The sequence below is a fragment of the Ambystoma mexicanum genome, chromosome 1p (genome assembly GCF_040938575.1).
Source record: "Ambystoma mexicanum isolate Mex_15411 chromosome 1p, UKY_AmexF1_1, whole genome shotgun sequence".
In the NCBI taxonomy this organism is placed as follows: Eukaryota; Metazoa; Chordata; class Amphibia; order Caudata; family Ambystomatidae; genus Ambystoma; species Ambystoma mexicanum.
Window position 1 is genome coordinate 1,143,306,423 of NC_090921.1, and position 20,691 is coordinate 1,143,327,113.

The 20,691-nt window shown below is 40.9% G+C and overlaps 1 protein-coding gene across 1 annotated transcript in view; it reads left to right on the plus strand.

Moving 5' to 3' along the window:
* Positions 1-20,691, plus strand: part of LOC138449920 (nuclear transcription factor Y subunit beta-like) — a 182,835-nt gene that overhangs the window by 119,081 nt on the left and 43,063 nt on the right. Inside the window, exons 3-4 of the mRNA XM_069604802.1 lie at positions 7,615-7,755; positions 9,436-9,564. Coding sequence (XP_069460903.1) covers positions 7,615-7,755; positions 9,436-9,564 — 270 coding nt within the window. The remainder of the gene's footprint in view (positions 1-7,614; positions 7,756-9,435; positions 9,565-20,691) is intronic.

A 20,691-nucleotide genomic window follows, 5' to 3' on the forward strand; every position in this document is an offset into this window, starting at 1 on the left:
CAACTCCTTCAGTGACAATTACAAATATGAATAGGAATAGTAAAGAGCAGACAGAGCGGAAAAGGAAGACATTGCAGCCCTTTCCTGCGTTTGAAAAAAAGATTTTTCAGAAATGTCTGTCATACATGGTAAAAAACAGTTAAGAATAAAAGTAGTGGTAAATGTTTATTCGAATAGCAATACTAATCAAACACATACAAACACATACAAAACATATCAAATATGAAAACATAATCCATTGGTGCATAATAAGTGAATCAATCACCAAAACATGTTTAAATGATTCCATGAATAAAAAGAAAATGACAGTAAAACCACAAATTTAACAAAATCTTGAGATACAGCATCTTGGCCTCGTAAAAATCCCCTTCTTTGAAACATGGCAGCCTTCAAGTAATACAACAGTGCCCATGCCGTCAATTTGGTTCCGGCCAATAATAGAAAGACCATAACCGGTCTAAACTGGCGCAAATCGGTCTATACTGGCGCAAATCTGTACATTTTAAAACGTACAGTATATCGTGTTTTCTTATTTTCGCATAACCTGGACAAAACAGTAAGAAATGGCTAAAATGTTCATTCGGGGTGCCACACCTAGGGCAGCTTGGGTTTTCAGGCTTACTTGCCCATTTCACATCGTTACTCCTCAGCTGTAGGCAGTCGAATCGTGCCCTGGTAATGAACCAGCTTTGGTGTTTTTTCCTGGCCCAGACAACATACGGCTGTAGGGTTGGCATCCCACATATAAACTGGTGAAAACTGCCCGCCTATGACAACCATGCTACATTCATGCATTTAACCACAATTTCCTGGGTCACAGCTTCCTTAAAGGATCTTACTTCCTGAAGAGGTAACACACTGGACTAACACAAAAGCTCCTTTACAGACCTCAACCAATGTATTTTGACCCACAAATCCCTATTCAGTTAAGCTTTTATTATGAAATGGCATAACATGGCGTTTTTGTTTCCCCATATTCGTAGCCATAATATAATCAGGGCAACTGCCCAATCATCCTCCCAGAAGGTCAACCCCAGTTCTCTATGAGTCAAGGCACAGGAAGAAGAGCCAGGAAGTCCCATAAGGTTTTTTAAGAAATCGTTTTTCCCCACCCTGTTTGTCACCAGGCTGGCAATACCCCCAAAAGGCCACTCCATATTGCATAGCTGCCTTTACTTGCATGGTGTAAACCTTAAGAGCTGATTGCATATGCTGGCCCCTACATTTTGCAGAAAAATGGGATAGGCCCCTCAAGTAGTGACACATCTTCAGAGACTGTTCTTTTACATATGCCATGCCCGTTAAAGTCTCTGAAAATCAGCCTCCCCCCAAATAATCGTACTCAGCCACCCTAGCGATGACTTCCCCTTTGTAAACTATGGGCCACAATAATAAGCTTCCTACCTCTGTTACAGCCCATCAATGCTGATTTGGCAGAGTTGATCTTAAGGCCCAGGCTGGTCATGAAGGAGGCATAGGCATCAACCAAAGCCTGCAAAGCTCTGGAGGTTCTGGGGTTCTGGCCATATGCATCGTGTCATTGGCATACTCTAGTACCGGGAATGACCTACCTCCCAATTTCAGGAGGTCCACAGTAGTGTTCAACAAAGCTTGCAACAGCCGGTTGATATACAAAGTGAAAAGTATAGGGCCAAGAACGTACCCCTGGTAAACACCCAACTCAATGTCAACCCACTCTTTACACCAGCACCCAGGACCAAAACGGACATTTGCTCTGTTATCCGAGTGGATCTCCTGCAACACTCCCAGAATATCCCTAGGGCAACCCATGGACTCAGGCACGGTTCACAGCTTTGTGTGGACAACTTTGTTGAAGGCCATGCTTATGTCCATACGCGTGAGCTAAACAACCTTGCCCTGTGGGATGTCGTAACCCACTGTGCATTGCTGGCAGCAGAAACATCATAATGGCTGCCGGAAAGCACGCTGCTTGCCAGAAATCACTAGAAAGTGCGCAGTGAAAACCTGAAAAATAGGCCACCATCTACTTTTGCCTATGTCAGTGGTAACACAGGAGACCACTGCCAAAACCCACCATTGGGCTACACACAAAGTAGCCTGAGATCACTTGAAAAAGCAATGCTGATTGCCAAAAGAAACACAGAGCTGCTTTAAAAATCTGTTTTTATTTGGTTTAATATCTGCACAAATCATGGCTCACAAACCACCCAAAAAGATCCAACCTCCTTGTTGGGTGTTCAACATCATTCCACTGCAAGAATCTACATAAATATAAGGTCCACAGAAGTATGTGTTATCTGAACAAAGTATACTTTTGAGGATTGCTTGCTGGATGAAATTTGTCAAAAATGGGTGTAATACCGTTACTCACCTCTACCAGAAGCCGGCGTTTTAAAACCATTTTGTGTAAAGTTGTACATTGAGCCCAAACTATGCCAGTGAAAGACTTGCTAAGAGGTGGATACAATTTAAAACTATATTCTGAAAAGGCTTGAAGCAAGAAATTGTTTAATGTATGTGTTAAAAATGTGGGTTACATTATAAGAAAAGACAATTTTTAGACATTGGGCTAGGAGTAAAAAGTTTCCCACACTGTGTTCAAAAAATGAATTCCACACCTTCTCCCTGGACAAAGGGGACTTCCTCCTGCCCTTGGCTAAGAGGTTGACAGGCTGGTGTCAAAAGGAACTGGGAGTGGCACCCTGGCCTGTTGCTCTCAGTGCAGATAAAGGAATCTTTGGGCTGAATAGAAAATGCTAATTCGGGTGTGACTGTCAACAAACTGCTCTGCCACGAAGAAGGACATGTGACCTTTGAGTCAGCACAGCTCTGGGGGCAGAGCAGACTGAAATGTGGATTTAACATTGGGTTAAATATACGTTTTAGAAAAATGCTTATAACAAATTGCACTGAACTGACAAAAATGTGAAACTTTGAGATTGTTAAAATGAAAAAATTGCTCACAGTTTAAGACTAAGCTGGACGATGTTCTGAGACCAAACCCTGGAATTATTCATTTTGTAGCTACTATGTTGATGCCAGGAACCAGACAAATAACAGAATTGTGCTCAGATGGGGTGTGAATGCATATCTAAAAAATTGGTGTAGAAATAATATCGAGAAACCCACCAAAAGCGCAAAAAGTGGTCATTTCTGAACCCAAGCTCTTAGGAAGATGAGAGTTGAACAGAAATGTAACTTAGTTAATCTGTCATGTGATTTATGTAATATTAACAAGTTGTGTATATTGTAAATATGTGTTTTATGAAAAATAAGATATGCTGTACAGAGACCAAGGGGAGTGTTTTTCTTTAAGCCATAAAGATGACACAGGATGACATGCTGATCCTTTCTCCAATCAGGAGACCGGGAATCCTCCAACCTATCAGATCCTGAGAGGGTTGGGCATTGTAGAATCAGCCTCCCCACCCACTTTGTAAATACATAAATAGAGACTGCTGAGAACAGATAGGACACACACTTTCCACTTCTCAACCGATTTCTTGGCGAAGCACCCTCCAGGAAGTTTCCAGACATAGATCCAGAAACCAGACTCCAGAACCAAGCTCTAGAACCAAACTCTAGAACATTGAAGCAGGGAGGCAGAGAGGCCTAACCCACAAGCTGAACCTTTCTCAGCAGGCCTGCAGAACCTAGCAACCTGATTCTAACCCCTAAACTTCCAAGGGGCTCTCACATTCAACGGCCAGGCTGTGCTGTTTTGCTATTCTAGCCAAGAACCCTGTGCTAGAACCAAGATCCAGACCCAGAAAGCAGAGTTGTATCCAGAACCCATCAGATCCAGTCCAAGAGGCCGTGCAGACCGCAGTGCAGTGCTGAGACCAGATTGCCTGAGACCTGTCCGGTGGCAAGAGAAAATCCCAGCCAAACCCTTGACTAGATCTTTGACTGGGCTCACTCCATTCCAAAGCCATAGCAGTGAGTATCTAGTCTAGAACTGTCCATAACCAATCTCTTAGCTTAAAGTAATACTATTCTATCCATTTCAATCTGTCCAGAACTGCATTACAGAACCTCTGTTGTCTATCCTTAATTCTTCTCTCCTCCACATAATTCTTGATATTTGTAGCAATAATCATCTTTGCGCTGATATTTCCTGAAGAGGGACAAGTGTTTTGATGGGCAGAGATCAGAGCGGAGGCGCCACTGTTCTGGTGGCTGCCCGTTGAGTGTCTTGCTTCTTCATAGCTCCTTAGTATAAGCCTATCCTTGTTGGTAAATCTTTAAAGCGCATCTGCCATTTTTGAAATCTTGACTTTATCTCTGAAAAATCTACCTTCACAAAAACCTCTGTAACTTTAGAACCGCACGTCCTAGAACTGTCATTTTGAAGCTAAGATCCTAAGCTTTCCAACGAACCTAAAACGACATTCCAATTCATTATAGTTTTTCCGTAATCGCATTTCACACACGCGGAGAAATTGCAGCGAATTGCAATTTTGCTCCATTTCACCACATGTCAAAATAGCTGTTTCTTGTTTTCAACTGCTGAAATTCGTTTTCAATCTGATAATCATTCATAATCATTGCTAGTGTTGACCTGAACCAATCCAAAGTAACTCTCACTTGTCCTGAATCTCCTTTAGTGAATTAAAGTCATTTTTAGCATTTTTCCCATTCATTGCAAACCACATTTAAAAGTGATTGACCTGTTTTAAAATCATACCTGTTTTCTCTAAGCTTGCTGGGGGAACTGGGATTGAACTGCATTATTGAGTGTATTCCTGAAACCTGTGTGCCCTCATTTCCATCTCTTCATATTGCATAATGGGCGGAGTGAGTAGTTACAGGGGAAAAAGGGATCATATTATCTTTTGATTGAAATCATATCAAGTTTATTTCTGTGTTGCATTCTTTCCCATCATTGCATTTCCTTGAATCATACAAAGTATTCTGTGCTACCTTATCCTTCCTATTCCTACTCCTAACTGATTAAAGAGATTGTTGATATTGTAATATTACCCATTGCTGCTCACTGTACATATTCATAAGTGTGCTATCCAGATATTATTCCTATTCATAAAAGTGTGATATAAATATTGTTCAATTCTTCAAATAAACCTTTTCATTTGCAAAACAAACCTACTTCTTGGCTCAGTGAGGTCAGGGAGATTCAAAGAGAGGGGCGTTATATAAGGGTTCATCATCCAGATTTAAAGACCTTTGACATAAAAATATATAAATAAGGGCTTGCATTGGGCATCCCATACTAGGCATTGTCTTAGTTGGAGTGCTGGATTGAAGTCACTTACAGCCCTTAGAAAATGCAAAATTAAATACCGGAATGTACAAATGCAATACCTGCTCCATTGTGCCTAAACCAGGGCGGAAACCAAATTGAATGTCAGTCAAAATCTTAGCCTCTGTGAGCCAACTATCTATATGGCCCAAGAGTACCCGACTGAAAATCTTGAATACAGTATCTAGAAGAGAGATGGGATGATAGGAAGATGGCTTGGCCATGTCTCCCTTTTTGAAGATTGGGAAGATAGTTGCCGTCTTCCAGGATGGTGGGTAGTGGCCCAAACTCATACAGGCATTGAAATCCGAAGTCAACACAGGGGCCCATAAATCTATTTGGCTCATAATAAGGTCTGCCAGTATGGCATCCGGGCCAGGTGCTCGATTTCTTGACTCGGCCCCATTGCTTTTGCCGCCCTCCTCCAAGGAGAAGCGTAAGGATAAACCCCCAGATTGTTTCTCCTTTCTAGCATGACCATCATTAAACAAAGTCCCAAAATAGGAGACCCATTCCGCCGCCCCCACATGTGTTCCCTGTGTACCCAGTCTTCCCTTATCGGAGGGCCCACTCATTACAAATTCCCAAAAGCCCTTTGCATCATTCAGCCTGATTGCCTCCAGAAATTCTACCCAAACCGTAGCTTCCAGCTCCAATTTCCTTTGCTCAATCGTCCTGTGATAGTCAGTACGGGCATGAGCAATGCTCTGTCTGTCTGTCTGACGCAGGCCGTTTTAAAGCATCTAGAAGTGGAGATTTTGCCAACCTGCAGGCCTGACGGAACCAGCTCTGCTTCCTTCCACTCCCAGATTGTTAGGGGACCATTGTAAAACCCTCAGGGAGGGTCTCCAGGACAGCCACAAAAAGGCACACCACTTCCCTGGGCCCAGTTGAGTTATCCATTATTCCCATTAGAATACTTTGTTGGACGGCCAATATATTCAAATGCAAGCCAGAGCCTAGGATCTTTGCCCATTTAACTCTTCTAAGAGACACTGTGTCCCAATCCACTCAGCACAATGTGCAAGTTCAAGGGGTCTAATAGATTGAAACTAAGGCTATATACAGCGTCACACCAAGACAACACAAGCACAAACAGGGGCCCAAAACTTCTGTGGGACCTTGCTCGGACCAGGGCCAGCTATTTTCACAGCCTATGGAGCTGTATAACTGCAAAGCCGTGAAGCCGTGAAGCCGTAAGGCCGTAAATAACAGGCCGAGGTTGGGGCATGCACGACAGTTTAGGGAGTTGCCAGAGTACGACTCTCCCCCCGCCCCTTGAACCCCTCTTGCCTTTCGCCTTTATGGTCTATGGCCTATGGCTTACGGCTTACAGTTACACTGGTGACAATAATTAAAGTTAATAAATGATGCGCAGTCCGTATTGGGTCCGTAAACACAAAAGGCTGAGGAGATAGTGAAGCAAATAACTGAATACACACAACGGGTTGCGATATACTTACAAACACAGTCCAAACAGTCCATGCGGTCCACCTGGCTGGTGCTGTGGGGTTCTGCCTGTGAACCCTGCACAACAGCAGACATTTTCCATTTGCCATTTGCAAGAATATGGGCATTCCGTTTCCTGAGGAATTGGATGATTTCCACAGGCTGTGCCTGGATTGCATGTGGCTGCTAAAACCAGGCCCACTCTGTGCGAGGCGGAGTGAAAATGGCGGCCATGAGAGGCTGCCCTTCCTCTCTGCCATACACATGATTGCAAATGAGCAATGGTGTGAATGCAAGACATTGAAGCTTCACTCAAGGCTTTTACGCCTTGCATTCAAGATACGGCGCTATGGAACATGACCTCCATTGCCTTCCAGCCACCAAATCCCGTTTCCTGAATACATTAACTTGTAACATTGTTCAGATGGTGGGAAGTGACTCAGGAGCTCATGTTCTGATTAGCAGTAAGGTACATTGAAGGTGTACAATCCTGGAGTAAGGCTTTAACGCCTTCCATTCACGCCATAGCTCACTTTCCATCGTTTTTATGGCAGAGAGGAAAGACAGAATGGGCAGATCTATTGTACACGATGCCTGCCATGCTTGCACGGCAGGCAACCGGAACTATTACAATGTAACCCTTACATGTCAGGAATTGTTTAATTGTAATTGTGAGCAACGCTTGCCATGCGAGCATGGTAAGCAGCATTCCCAATTACAATTAAAACCTCCCTGACATGCATGCAGGATTTAATTGTAATTGTACATGCATGGCATGGCAAGCAGCTCTGTTGATCCAGCAATTGGGTGTGCGAGTGATGCTTAGGCAACACTGCTTATTGGCTTCATTTCCTCTGCACTATTCTGCGTCCCTTGGCTATCAAGGTCCGAATGCATTCATTTTGTGGTCTTTGTCTTCTTAGATTCCGCGTTTTGGTTACTGATGAGTGCCCTCCTGCTTGGAACCGTTGGCGGCCTTGTATGTGGAATTCTAGAAGTTCACTACTCTCGAAATGGGCGACTGGGATGCCTGCGGTGCCTAGCAGGAATACAATTTGCAGACGGTACAGTAAGAGCAACAAACGTCATCATGAAGCCCACCATTTCAACAACTGTTTACATCAACTCATTGTTTTATCTTTTTTTCTATAAAAAAAAAAAACAACCAGAATCATATAGTTCAGATAGTTCTGAATCCTTCGGTTACCGCATAATTTGACAAAGGGAAAAGTTTGTTTTTTCCTTTGTTAATATTCTTAATCTGTTTCAGAAAGTGATTAGTAGTTTTCGTGTCGTTTTTTATTGCTAACATTTTATGACCTTCTGTGTGTAGAAGTGTTTAATTTGGACTCTCACGGAAGTGCAATGGAAGAACACTAATGCAAACTCCAGGAAGTCAGGTGCTTAAATGACAGCTATGCTGTAGTCGGGATGTTCCTCTTAGGAAAATGCATTGTAGGAATGCAATGATTCCTATGAGAGAACCCAAGATCCAATCAGATGTCTGTTTTCACATTCTGGTCTATAAATGGAGCTCGCTTTTGGCTGGGAACATGTGACTGTTACATTATTTGGTATTGCTCCAATCAGCTTCACTAGAAGCAGGGACAATTCATTTTCCACTATTTGGACCTCCAGCACCCTAATTATGAATTAGGTGTAGTCCTCTGCCATCTGAACCCAAGGAGGCTCCATGCACACAACCGTGAGAGAGACCAGTTCCTTCTATCAAAGTATATTTGCCTTTAGACGTCCTTTAAATCCTGACAAGTCTGTGTGCTTGGGTTGCTCAAGAAGTGCCACCTTATTGCAAACCGTTTCAAGTGGCATTCGATAGGAACTCCTGCAAACCTCCTTAGTGTGCATTGGCCCACCCCCACTCTGCAGATCATCCTCACTGACATGTTGTTGTTTCAGATCAGATGCCCAGCAGGTGAAGGTTTGATGCTAGTTAGGGCGCGAGGGCCTGCAACTCTTGGAGGATCTTTTAGACTCTGTGAGACCTGGCTAGCGTGAGATGGGGGTGGTGTTCGCGCTCATACAGTGAATCTAATACTATCACACAAAATGCTCTTTGGTGCGCTTGGCCCTAAATTCTAAGATGGCTGTCGTTCGCCAAAATGGCGTTTGCACACGCATCTACCACATAGCTTGTAATGGATGCACTAAGGTGAACATGCACCCTCCTATATGTGCACCCCCCTGCTCCCTGGATGTGCTCTCTTTATCATGTATTTCTCTTTCAGTATCACCTAGGCTTGTGGAAAGACCCTCTCTCCTTTCCAACACAGCCCTCACCAACGGCTATAAAGCTGTGGTCCTTTTTTCTCCAGTAACAACACTATTGCCAATTTTACTGCACTGCCACCTTAGGAATAATGGGTTAAAGGATAAGTAATACCTCCAGAACTTTGCTGGTGGTATTTCCTCCACTTTTCCCCCTGAAAACTGCAAGAACTATCCCAGGCAGAATTACCACCCAACATCATTCCTTCAAGATTATCCTGGATTTCCATGGGATTGCAAAAATGTGGACTGACACTAACATAACGCTGCTCATAATGTGGCAGATTTATGGACAGACCAAGTAGTGATAAAGGTAATCAAGTTTGGAGATAATTAACGCCAATCTTGTAATGAGGCCCATAGGTTTTTCTTTTATTGGGGATATGGGTGTATGCAAGATATTAATAAAATATACCTTGGAAAACTTATAGCACAGGTTGCTGTCTTTTCCTCCACAGGTCTCCTTGGGTTTGCTGGTATGATTGCTGGAACGGTTACTCTCCGGGCATTTATAGAAGACTATGCCTTTTATTACTCTTGGGCGTATGCCTTAGGATGGCTGGCAGTGATTTGTGCTCTTGCGGCTGGTAAGTCTTATTTTCAGATGTACCCAGATCAAATATGTTGATTTCCTTTCAGCCTTTCTTCAATGTTCATTCAGCAAATATATCAATTATATACTAACCCTCTGGTTGTCGATTACTTTGGCACTAAAGTTAAGTGAAAATACTTATTTCTGTCTTACACGTTCTTCTGTCAACCTCAGAAATATCTGGTCCTTGCTTTGTTCCTTTAGGACACTCATTCTTCTTTCTCCCCACCATACTGAGAAGAGGTCTTTTTCTTCCCTCCTTCTTCCACAATGGCCATTATTCTTCCCATTTCCCATTTGTCCATCACTCAGATGACCGGTCACTGTTTACCTAGACCACCCTGCTCCAAGCCACTATCTTTGTTTCTGTTCCCACATATGGCAAATAACAGAGGACCAATCAAACTGCAAAGGGGGGCAAGTCATTTGAATTATGCGTCAAGGGAATTACCACCAAATGCAATTACTGTTACCACCACTCAGCCCGGTTGTTTACTGCCAGATTCTGAGTGATGGTAATGCACCCATTTATGGAGTCCATAGGACACGGTGGGGATTTTGGCATATTCATATGAGAGGTAATTCTGCTCTGTCAAATCTGCTGACTTTTAGAAGTTAAGGCTGTACTTCCAGCAGTGCAGTAAAATTGGCAGAAATTCTGTTACCACCCAAACTGCTCCAAACTGAAGAAATCAAGGCACAAACTCTTCAAACATTTCTCATAAATCATCTTAGTCTTCCACCTTGTTTGAAATACATTAATTTTATGTGAGATAAAAGAAATACAAAATACTTTCTTTATGTCAAGATGAGCGAGTTTTTTCCTTGGCTACCCCTATTACAATTCGTTCCCACACACACATTATGGTCTTTGCACCCATATTTCATTGAAACAACCAACATGCAACATTAAGGATACTTTAAGTAGACACAGGGAGAAACAAACTCGTACATGCTTATTGTCACATTGTTTTAATTAAGGTGTGACTGTTGTGTGTGACCCGGCAAGGCACCAGGTACACGTCTCTCTCGTTGTGGGAAAAAGAAAACAATTTAAAGATACGGTAGGCATCTGGTTAACACAAGTGATAGGATTTTTTTAGTTTTAATTGTAATATACATGTTTGTATAAATGTGGCCGTCTATGTATTGCCTTGTTTTCTCATCCAATCATTTTATATGTACTTATATGTACTACTTATAATTAATCTTTGTTATTTGTTTGATTATGAACATTATGCATGTATTGCACTTTTTTGCAGAACAATGTTGCATTTTGATTGTGTGTGACTTGATTAATTCCTACACATACAATTGTATACATACAATTCAATGACTATCCCAAAACTTCATCCTGTACATAATTCTGCAAGGAATTCATTTAATGCTGCGCCAAAGTAGGATCCCTGGTTGCTGGTGGCTGCGAGTGCGAAATCCTTTCTGGTCAAAAGTAGAAAGTGGAACAAATATTTCTGTGCGCAAAATTGTACCACAACTTGGATAAGTAGCTTCTGTGCTTCCATCACAGAAGCTAAACAGAAAAAAGCAAATAGTATACGTTCTTCATCTGAAGTAGCATTGGCTGAGGACAAACGATACCTTACAGAAGGAGACGAGCAAGCAGAGGGAGCAACCAATCACTGTCAGTAAATACATCGAATTTCCAAACAAGCCTATATAAAGCCAGCACTTTTTACCAAAAACACAATGGGCCTCATTCCTAATCCAGCAGTATGGTAAAAAAAATGGCAGCAAAGTGTTGGCAATATAAACAGAATTACTGCTGCTGTGCTGAACTGCCAGATTCAAACTTTAGTGGTGAAATGGAGGAGATACTTCCAAATGTTAGCTGGAGGTCTTTCCTCCACTTTCCACCAAACAAAGAAGGAATTCTCACTGTGAACCCCAATAATGGAGTTCCAACTGTGGGTAAAACACTTTAGTTGCAGGGACGTTAAGGTCTTACCACATTATGATCATGGTATTCAAGAGGACATGCTCACCTCTTTCAACAAAACATGCACAACTTTTCTAAGTTTCAGATAATATGTCTCCAAGAGACTTGGCTTTCTGTTCAACCAATCTGTGATGGATACATCACATATATGAATCCAGCGATCCAGCTTAACAAAGGAAGACCGTCGACTGGTCAGCTTACTATGAGCAAGGTAGCTGCAAACTTAGAAATCTTGGAATCGAGCAACTTAAACCTTTGGGCCCCACTGACCATCTTATCCGATACAGATTCATGAACCTGAAAATGATCAAAGGCCCTCGATACAGACGAAAATCGTAGCCATCATGAACTTGTATTGAAACCCTGTTGGAAAAAATGACAAAATCTTTATAGACATTTGTTTTCTCTGCCATGAACAAAGCAAGTCAGAGGGCCTCATTACACGGTAGGCGGTAAGGGTTTACCGGTACTGGTATTTTACCGGTACCGCTAAATCCTTACTGCCTTACTACGAGGTCCCTTTGCGGGTTGGGGAATTTAACGCCTGCTTTTTGCAGGCGTTCAAAACCAACCCGCAAAGGGACCAGTGGAGCTAATTACGGTACCGCAATTTTTCGGTACCGTAATTAGCACCTTGCCCATTCCCATATAGCCCTATGGGGCAAAAATGGGAATGGGGAAGGGCAATGGTGGAAGGGGGAATTACCACCCCGCCAACCTTGGAATGGGGCGGTAATTCCCCTTTCCACCAAGGCGGTGCCGGTATTTTACCGGCATGAACCATGGTGCTAATAGCGCCATGGTTCACCGCCTACCGAGTAATGAGGCCCAGAAATTCTCTCCGATTTAATTCATCCTATGCAGTGATCTGAATTTCCACCTCTTCGACCCTAATGGACCTACACTCGATCACTGCAACCTACCGTCAAGAGTACAAAGGTGGAAGAAAGAAATAGCCAACCAAAACTGGTTACTCACTGGTAAACGGCCGAACGATACTGGGGGACCAAAGCCGACATGGTCACGAGGCAAATCGACAGCGATAATAGATTACATTTATACCTCACCTGGAATAAAGGAAAAAATGCACAAAACCGAAACTATCCTCTCCTCTAATAGCTACCATCATATTCTTACAGTATCGTGGTCCAGCTCAGGTCCAACAAAAAACAAAATCAGACTCCCAACATTGGAAATTAACAGCGTAATGAACAGACTGCGAATAAATCAACAGCAAATGGAAAATCTTACAGAAACCTTTGCAAACACTCACCTCAAAGTGATTGAGAAAATGAATTATGATTGGGTTCTCAGATCATTTAACTGGCCAGTAAAGTACAATGAAAAAACAAGAAAGAAACACTATCATTGCTACAATCCTCAAATAGTGGAGAGAAAAAAAGGAACCCCCTTAAGAACTTAAAAGCGATAATAAAAGGGACCCCTGAAGACAAAGTCAAACTGGTGAAAAAGGAAAAACAGCGTTGCACAAACTGGCCGAAAACAACAAGATTCATGGTAAAGCAATATGACGCTGAAAACATCTTAAAAGCAGTTAAGAATAAAAATTCAAGACAACTATGGCATTTGTTAAATCCGCAAACAAAGTGACAAGACCATCGGAATCCCAGATGTTCCAGAAGAACTATGGATTAAACACTTTACTGAGCTATATTAGAAAATAATTCAACTGAAAGATGGCCCACCAGCCAGGGAATCAACGAAATGGTCAGTTGACTGGGACCAACATGACATTCTGACCTCAATTAACAAATTGAACGCATCCCAAGCCCCTGGCCCGTATGGGCTCTCCAACGTTATCATAAAACGCGACCCAGAACTGTGGGCAGAGTTTTGTGCCCAATTATTCACCTTAATTGCAGAACCAATAACATCCCTAAGACCTGGAAAGTGGCGATCCTGATCCCCATTTACAAGCAGGGTGACAGGAAGCTCCCCAACAATTACCGGCATATAGCCCTCTTTGACCCGCCAGCGAAGATTTCTGCATCATTGCTGATGGATAAACTAACTGCTTGTGCCAAGAACACGCAAAGACAAGCTGTAAGACAAACAGGGTTTGTGAAAAGGGTTTGCACAAATATCAATTTAATCCTTCTGAATCTAGTAAAAAAAAAGCGATATTGAAAAAAAAAAACAAGTCAATGCAGCGTTCATCGAACTGCAGTTAGCATTTGACATGGTTAACAGACAAACATTGTGGGATAATTGGCACAATGGAGTTGCCAATAATACATTCTAGAACCAATAAAACAACTTTATACCAACACAAATATAAAAATCAGAATGTCAAAGGAGGGCGTAGTAATAGCCCTGATCGAAACCTGGAATGGAATGAAACAGGGATGCCCCCTAGTGGCTGCCCTTTTCAATTGACATATTTCAGATTTTGAGGAATTCACACAAGTACCAACAATCAATCCACCAAAACTTAATTCTGTCCCCCTCCTGTGCATAATGTATGCTGATGATGTAGTCATGCTCGATAAAACACAAAGAGGGCTCCAAACTAGCTCCAAACTAGCCTCACAAAGTTGGAGGACTACATGAAAATTAACGAGTTGAAGATCAACATGCAAAAAACAAAAATCATGACTCTAACACATTCTTCTACCAATAAATTGAAAACGCCAGCCTCTTCCTGGAAAAATTCCACCAAGTGAAAACTAAGAAATACCTTGGTATTTGACTTAACCAGTCAAGAGTAGCAAACGATTGGGCAGACCATCTCAAATCCAAGGCTCATTCTTTACCCCGACAAGGTTTATTTATACACCAAAAATTTAGGAAGTTTTCCTTGAAGCCTGTAATATTATTCTACATACAGAAAGTGGTGGCAATATTGACCTACGGGATTGAAGCAATGATTAAACTAAAAGGGTCTACATGGCAAAAATCAATATTCTGGAGAAAAGTTCTGGTACTACCAGCGTCATATCTCATGCTGTGTATTCGCTATGAAATTGCTACTCAGTCCTTCAAGTCAATGGTAATTTGGAAACAGATTGACCTGTCTAGGAAAACGATTAGTGACGAGTACATACCGGCAAGTGAAATATTGCGCTCCAAAGTCATATCCAGTAACGACACAGCTCTAAATGCATGGAAAAAAGAGATAGTACAAAAATTACAGGAGGCAGACATATCCACTGAAATGTTAATAGTTGCCCCCAATATGCAAAAAAGCAAATACTTTTAAATGACTGGATGACGACGGTACATCTCAGAGCACATTATCAATTGGACCTAAACTGTGAACGTGAGATAAGAGCGATCAATCAACTCCCTACGTATCTCAAGATATTTGCAGACCAACTGATACGAGACACATTTTTGACGCTACACCTCAATCTGTTGCCGACACGAGAGGTCTTGACAAAAACAAAGGAAATTCTGATAACCTCATGGTCGTGTCGTTTCTGTCAACAAACTGACACTATTGAATCAATAGATCACATAATAATGGAATGTTCTGTGCTGACAAAGAAGCGAATGCTATTCAGGGATTTAATAATAACATTTTGCATTTATATAGCGCTACGAACCCTCAGGTGTCTGAGCGGTGCTTATTATTACCCACGGTGTGTGGTGCTCATTTATTGACCTCAGAAGGATGAAAGGCTGAGTTTGGCCTTGCCAGGATTCGAACCTGCATTAGCAAGCCCTACACTGATGTCAAAGCGAGTGCGCTACTCGCTGTGCCACTTGACCGGTTTATGCCACCCAGCATCCAGATGGATCCAGAGGAACGATGGACCCAAATCCTATTGGCTAACAACAAAAAGCTTGTGTTTCTGATTATTCAATTTTGGAACAATAAAATGATCAAAGACAAAGTTCCTGAAAAAGACAACAACTGATGGAGTCGAAACACAACCGAACAATGAAGAACAGAAGGAACTCATTTATATTATTCTTACTGTAGATAAAAATGAAAAGTTTAAAAATAAACTATAGCATTTAAAATTAAAAAAAAATGATGACATCACAGATGGCATCCCTAATGACATCACTGATGACATCACTCATGTCATTAATAATTACATCATATGTGACATCACTGATGAAACCTCTGATTAGATCACAACACTAATCGGCTATGGTCACTGCCCATGGCCTTTTGCTGTGCCCACTGTATAGTTTAACACAGTGATGTCATCAGTGAATTCAGTGAGGTTTCATCAAGGGGGGGGGCAATGTTATAGGGGGTACCAAAATGTCTGTTTTTTCCATAGATGCAATGGAAAAACATTTTTGCTCACGCCTACAGCCCAAACCGCTGGACAGATTTTCCCCAAATTTGCGGCAGGAGTGGCGGCTTGGTCCTAAAAGTGTGTTTTCGTATATTTGGTGTAAATTCGTCCAATAGTTTTCTTTAAAGTGGGCTAAAAGTAGGTAAAAAAAAGTGAGATATCTGGGTTTGGTGAAGGAAAAATATTTGTTTCTTTCTCTGTGAAAAAAACACAGTATAATATGTTAGGCAGGATAGTGTGCAATATCTCATTGCATACAATGACACATATTCATGTACTTTTTAGACCCTCATAATTAGTACATTCCAAGTATTATGTTAGAAACAACATGACTGTGTATTCTGCACAGTTGCTGTTCCTGTTTGCATAATCATTGGGTCATTAGGAAATAAAATCCATACAAGATTAAAATACACCCTAATACATGTATGTGACTTTAACTTTCACAGTATGTTTGTTTGAAGTCTAAAGTACTTAAGGGAAAGTTTAAATTGCAGAAATAAGTGTGCAAGCAGTGATGCAGTTGGAAGAATGGTAATGGTGTATTTGCAATGGGGTAATGAAGGACATTTTTGAAGAACTTAGATACCAGTTGGTTTATTCTAACTGTTGATAGTTTGATAGTTTTGAAGGGTATTTTTTGAAGCACTTTGTTACCTGTTAGTGTATTCCAACTATTTTGCACTTCAAATGTAGCATTGCAGTCATATGGATGCAGTTAGATACGAGTTGGGGCATTCTAACTGTTGATAGTTGTACAGGTCAGCGACTAAACTTTGTAGGCCCTCATAATCAGTACATTGTAAAAAAAAACATTACTGTGTGCTCTGCACAGTTTGTGGTTCTGTTTGAATAATCATTGGGTCATTGGAGAAAAAATCTATACAGAATAAAAAAAACATACTACATTTATGTGAGTTTACCTTTTACAGTATGTTTGTTTGAAGTGTGCAGTACTTAAGGGAATGCTGGAAGGGCACTAACTATTGATAGTTTCACAGGTCAGTGGCTAAATTTAGGTTTAAGGAATATTAAGTAGGTATTTGTTAGATTTGCTTGTAATCTCTGTTTTACAGTAACAGAGTGTCTTGTATTCAAACCAACCACATATTTTTTAATGTATGCAGGATAGTGACCTGTAGTGGCTGTGGCACCAGTGTGGTAGATTATGCCTACTGTTGTGAAGGCTTTCTTGCCAAGAGATACTTGCCTGTGTGTGAAGCTTGTAAGCTTGCAGTTGTTTTTGGTACCATCTGTGTTGTACCTTATAAGTATCAGTATCAGATATTGGCTATGTGAGTTTATGTGCAAGGTGAAACAATTGTCTGAATTGCAAACAATGCATAATATGGCATGATTTGCATTTTGCACCAGCTGATGAAATGGAATCGATTCACAATTCGCTATAGATCACACTCAAATTGTTCATTAGGGATGTGCTCTTGTGAAACATGGTTGCAGAGAGTGCATGTATGTTTCTATGCGTATGAAATCTGCAAGATTTCATTTATGGGTATGGATTTGGTTTCCAGTACTTGCAGTAAGCACAATAAACATTTCTATGGATTTTCCTGTGCATTTATGGTGAATTTTACCATTCCTGCACAGTAGTCCAATTCTTACCTTATTCCTGAGACATTTTAAGTATTGTCAGGATTATTTGTAGCATTTCTATGAAGGACGAGCATTTGCAAACACGACTGGTCTGAGCCGTTCAAGTACATGTTTTGAACAGTTGGTGGCAATTGGAACTGAAGATTGATTGCTACATTTGCATAGCAATTTACAATCGTTGTCTGGGAAAATGTAAATGGACCAGCAAGTTCTGTTCTGTGTCATTTACTGGAGCGCCACTTGTTTTTTTAGAAGAAACATTTCTCTTTATATCTGTTGATGGATGTGGAGTTGTGTTTGCACTAGATAGTTTTGTTGTTGTACTTGATGAGTAGCAGTTGTTTTTTGTTTCTTTGGTGGTACTGTTGGAAGATCTCTTATAAGTTCTGTTTGCATTAATTTTCTTTTTAAAACTGTACCTTTTTGAGGAACAAGGTACATATCTAGATGGGGTATGTAGAGTACACGTAGTCTGTTGTACTCTAGGATTCAAGGAATGTCAGCCTTGACTTTGTTTGCATCAAAAGTGACTAGAAATAGTTCTTCCAGTGTACGTAGATGTTAAAGTGCTACATAACTCATACCTTCTTTAATGACTGTGCTACCAATGTCAACCATTGTCTGATCTAGGGTTAGACCTTGCGAATTGTGAATAATGACTGCATATGCAAGAGACAGAGAGAATTGTTCTCTGCGTACATACATGTCTTTGAAAAGAAGGAATCATGCTGTTGATCACTCTATCCTTTCAACTTCTAAAAGTTTGTCAGAGTGGATGTTGACAGACTGAATGTTGTTGTCATGTAAATATGTCTGAAAGCCAACAACTGTACCAATTGCTCCATTGACTAAACATTGCTCCAGGTCAAGGTTATGTTTTAGAATTACTCTGCAGTTTAAACACACCATTAACATTTTCTCCAAACCAGCTGTGTTGGAGATACATTTTTTTAAGCTATTTGGTTGTGCTGTGGCTTGTTGACACATAGGGAGTGCCATGCCGTGCACTTCCAGTTTGTCTATGGAGCTAATATGTAGTATTGGTTGCATTTCTTTTTTTAACATTGTCTCATTGAATTGAGTACAGCTTGCTAGGGTTGGCATTAAGGACACACGTTTTACTTTTTTTGTGCTAATTGTCCATGAAATCAGGAGCAGATGTGTTATGCCCATATAGTTCATGTATAAGTCTACTATTTAAGATGGATTGCGCATCTTTAGAAAGAAGACCAGTTCTAATGCTTTTTAAAATGTTAGCATAGGTGAGGTCTGCAAACGGACGCATGTTTTGAGTTAGTTCTCTGTATTGGAAATGTTGCCAGAGATTTACATTTCCTATGCTGCAAAGTGTGTTGTGGCACTGTTTGTGTCCTAAAGTTTTAAAAATAGGTTCAGCTTTCACAGGTGTTAATTGTACGAGATCTCCAAAAACAATAACGTGTTTTCCTCCAAATAGTTCTTCGTTGTCCGTTTTAAGGACGTCTTGCAATCTGAGTTTAATTGAAGCCAAGATTATGTTGGAAACCATGCTTACCTCATCTATTAGGAGAATTTTCATTTGTTTCAGAATTCTGAGTACTTCAGTAGCAGCTTCTGCTGATAGTTTGTGGTACTCTAATTTGTTTTGGTGTTCTACTGGAATGAGCAGTAGTCAGTGTAAAGTAACACTTTCTATGTTGTAAGCAGCTAAACCTGTGGGGGCTGGTACAACAGCTGAAATGTTGTTGTTGTTAAGCTTTGGAGGAATTTTCTGATGATTCTACTTAAGAATGTTTTTCCAGTACAAGCTTCACCACTTAGACAGAGGAGCAGAGGTTTATAATTTTGACAGCTACAAGTTTTACTTTCATGCTTCAAAGCATGTTCAATATCTTCAGTCACTTCTAGGTAAATGCTAAGTTGCTCACCATTGTGCTGTGATTTCAGCACTGACAAGTTTTCTTCTGATTGTTCATATTGATATGTGGATTTTTCTACTTCAGTCATTGCTATTTCTGCTTCATTTAGAATGTGTGGCTCTCCAAGTGGTTCTTGGCTTCCTGTAAGAGAAGGTTGACTGCCCTGAGGAGTGTCTTCATCTAGTTGTGCTTAAACTTCTTCCTCTTGTTAATGTTCATTGTCCAACATGTTTTTGTATTGCTTGAAATTGACATTTGTTATGCTGCTTTCATTTGTATTGAATGCAGCTTCAAATGAATCATGGTTACCTAATAAATGCTCTTCTTTTTTCCAGGGTTTAGAAAGTTGCAGTAGGGCCATTTAGTAAAGTTCTCAATGTTGAGGAGTTTTAAATGACAATTTTATATTATTAATTAGGCCTCGTTTGGTAAGTTTGACAAGACTTCCTTCACAAGCTGAGACCACGTATTTTCCACATTTTTCATCTGGTTTCACCGGCACATGTTTTCCAAAGCAGTACTTCTGTTTGGGTACTATTTGCCTAATACATTGTTTTTTTAAATGTCTTGGTAAGATTTCAGCACTCTTTCTACTATGTGTTCAGATTTGCCATATAAGGCTGTGCCTGTTAAATGGTCTGCAGCTTCATAGCATCCATATTCTCTATGGGAGAACATTTTTATGCCAAAGCTGTACAATTTTTGTGACCATGTTTTGTCAGATGATATGTCATCCCAGAGGTCTTTTAGCTCTGTTTTCTCATCTTTGGCTGTGACATATCTTGCAACAGCAGTGGAATTGCCTGCAATATATCGTATATCTATGTTTGCATTCCACAAGAGGGGAATGATTGCATTGTAATCATTGATGTACTTTGAAGCTTTGTTTCATTTAATGTTGTGTAGAGGAGCAGCCGAATACCTCTGCACGAAGTCCTGCTGCCTGTATGTCGGTGACCTGAGATCATGCCATGCTTGACACCTGTGTGTGTGCCAATTCCGCAGTTAGTGTTTGAGAGAAGATATTCTCTGAGAAAGACCTACCAAATGTATCCCCAAAGAGATGAAAATCTGAGGGAGGAACTCCCTGAAGGAATATGAGAAAGAGCGAAAGAGGAGCTAGTGACATCACAAGAGACGAGCGTGATGCACTAAGAAGACTGGCTGAAGAGGACCTTATAGAAACTGATGACAAAGTTAAGAATCGAATACACCTTCGTATGCAAAAAGAAGATTGCACGTGTGTGATGCATTACAGAAAATGCAGGCCGTTCAATAACTACACAGATGCTGTAACGCAAGTAGATTAAGTAATCTTAGAAGCTGGCTATACGTAGTGAATAGCCTGCAGGCAGAGCCGCCATTGTATAGGAACTGGA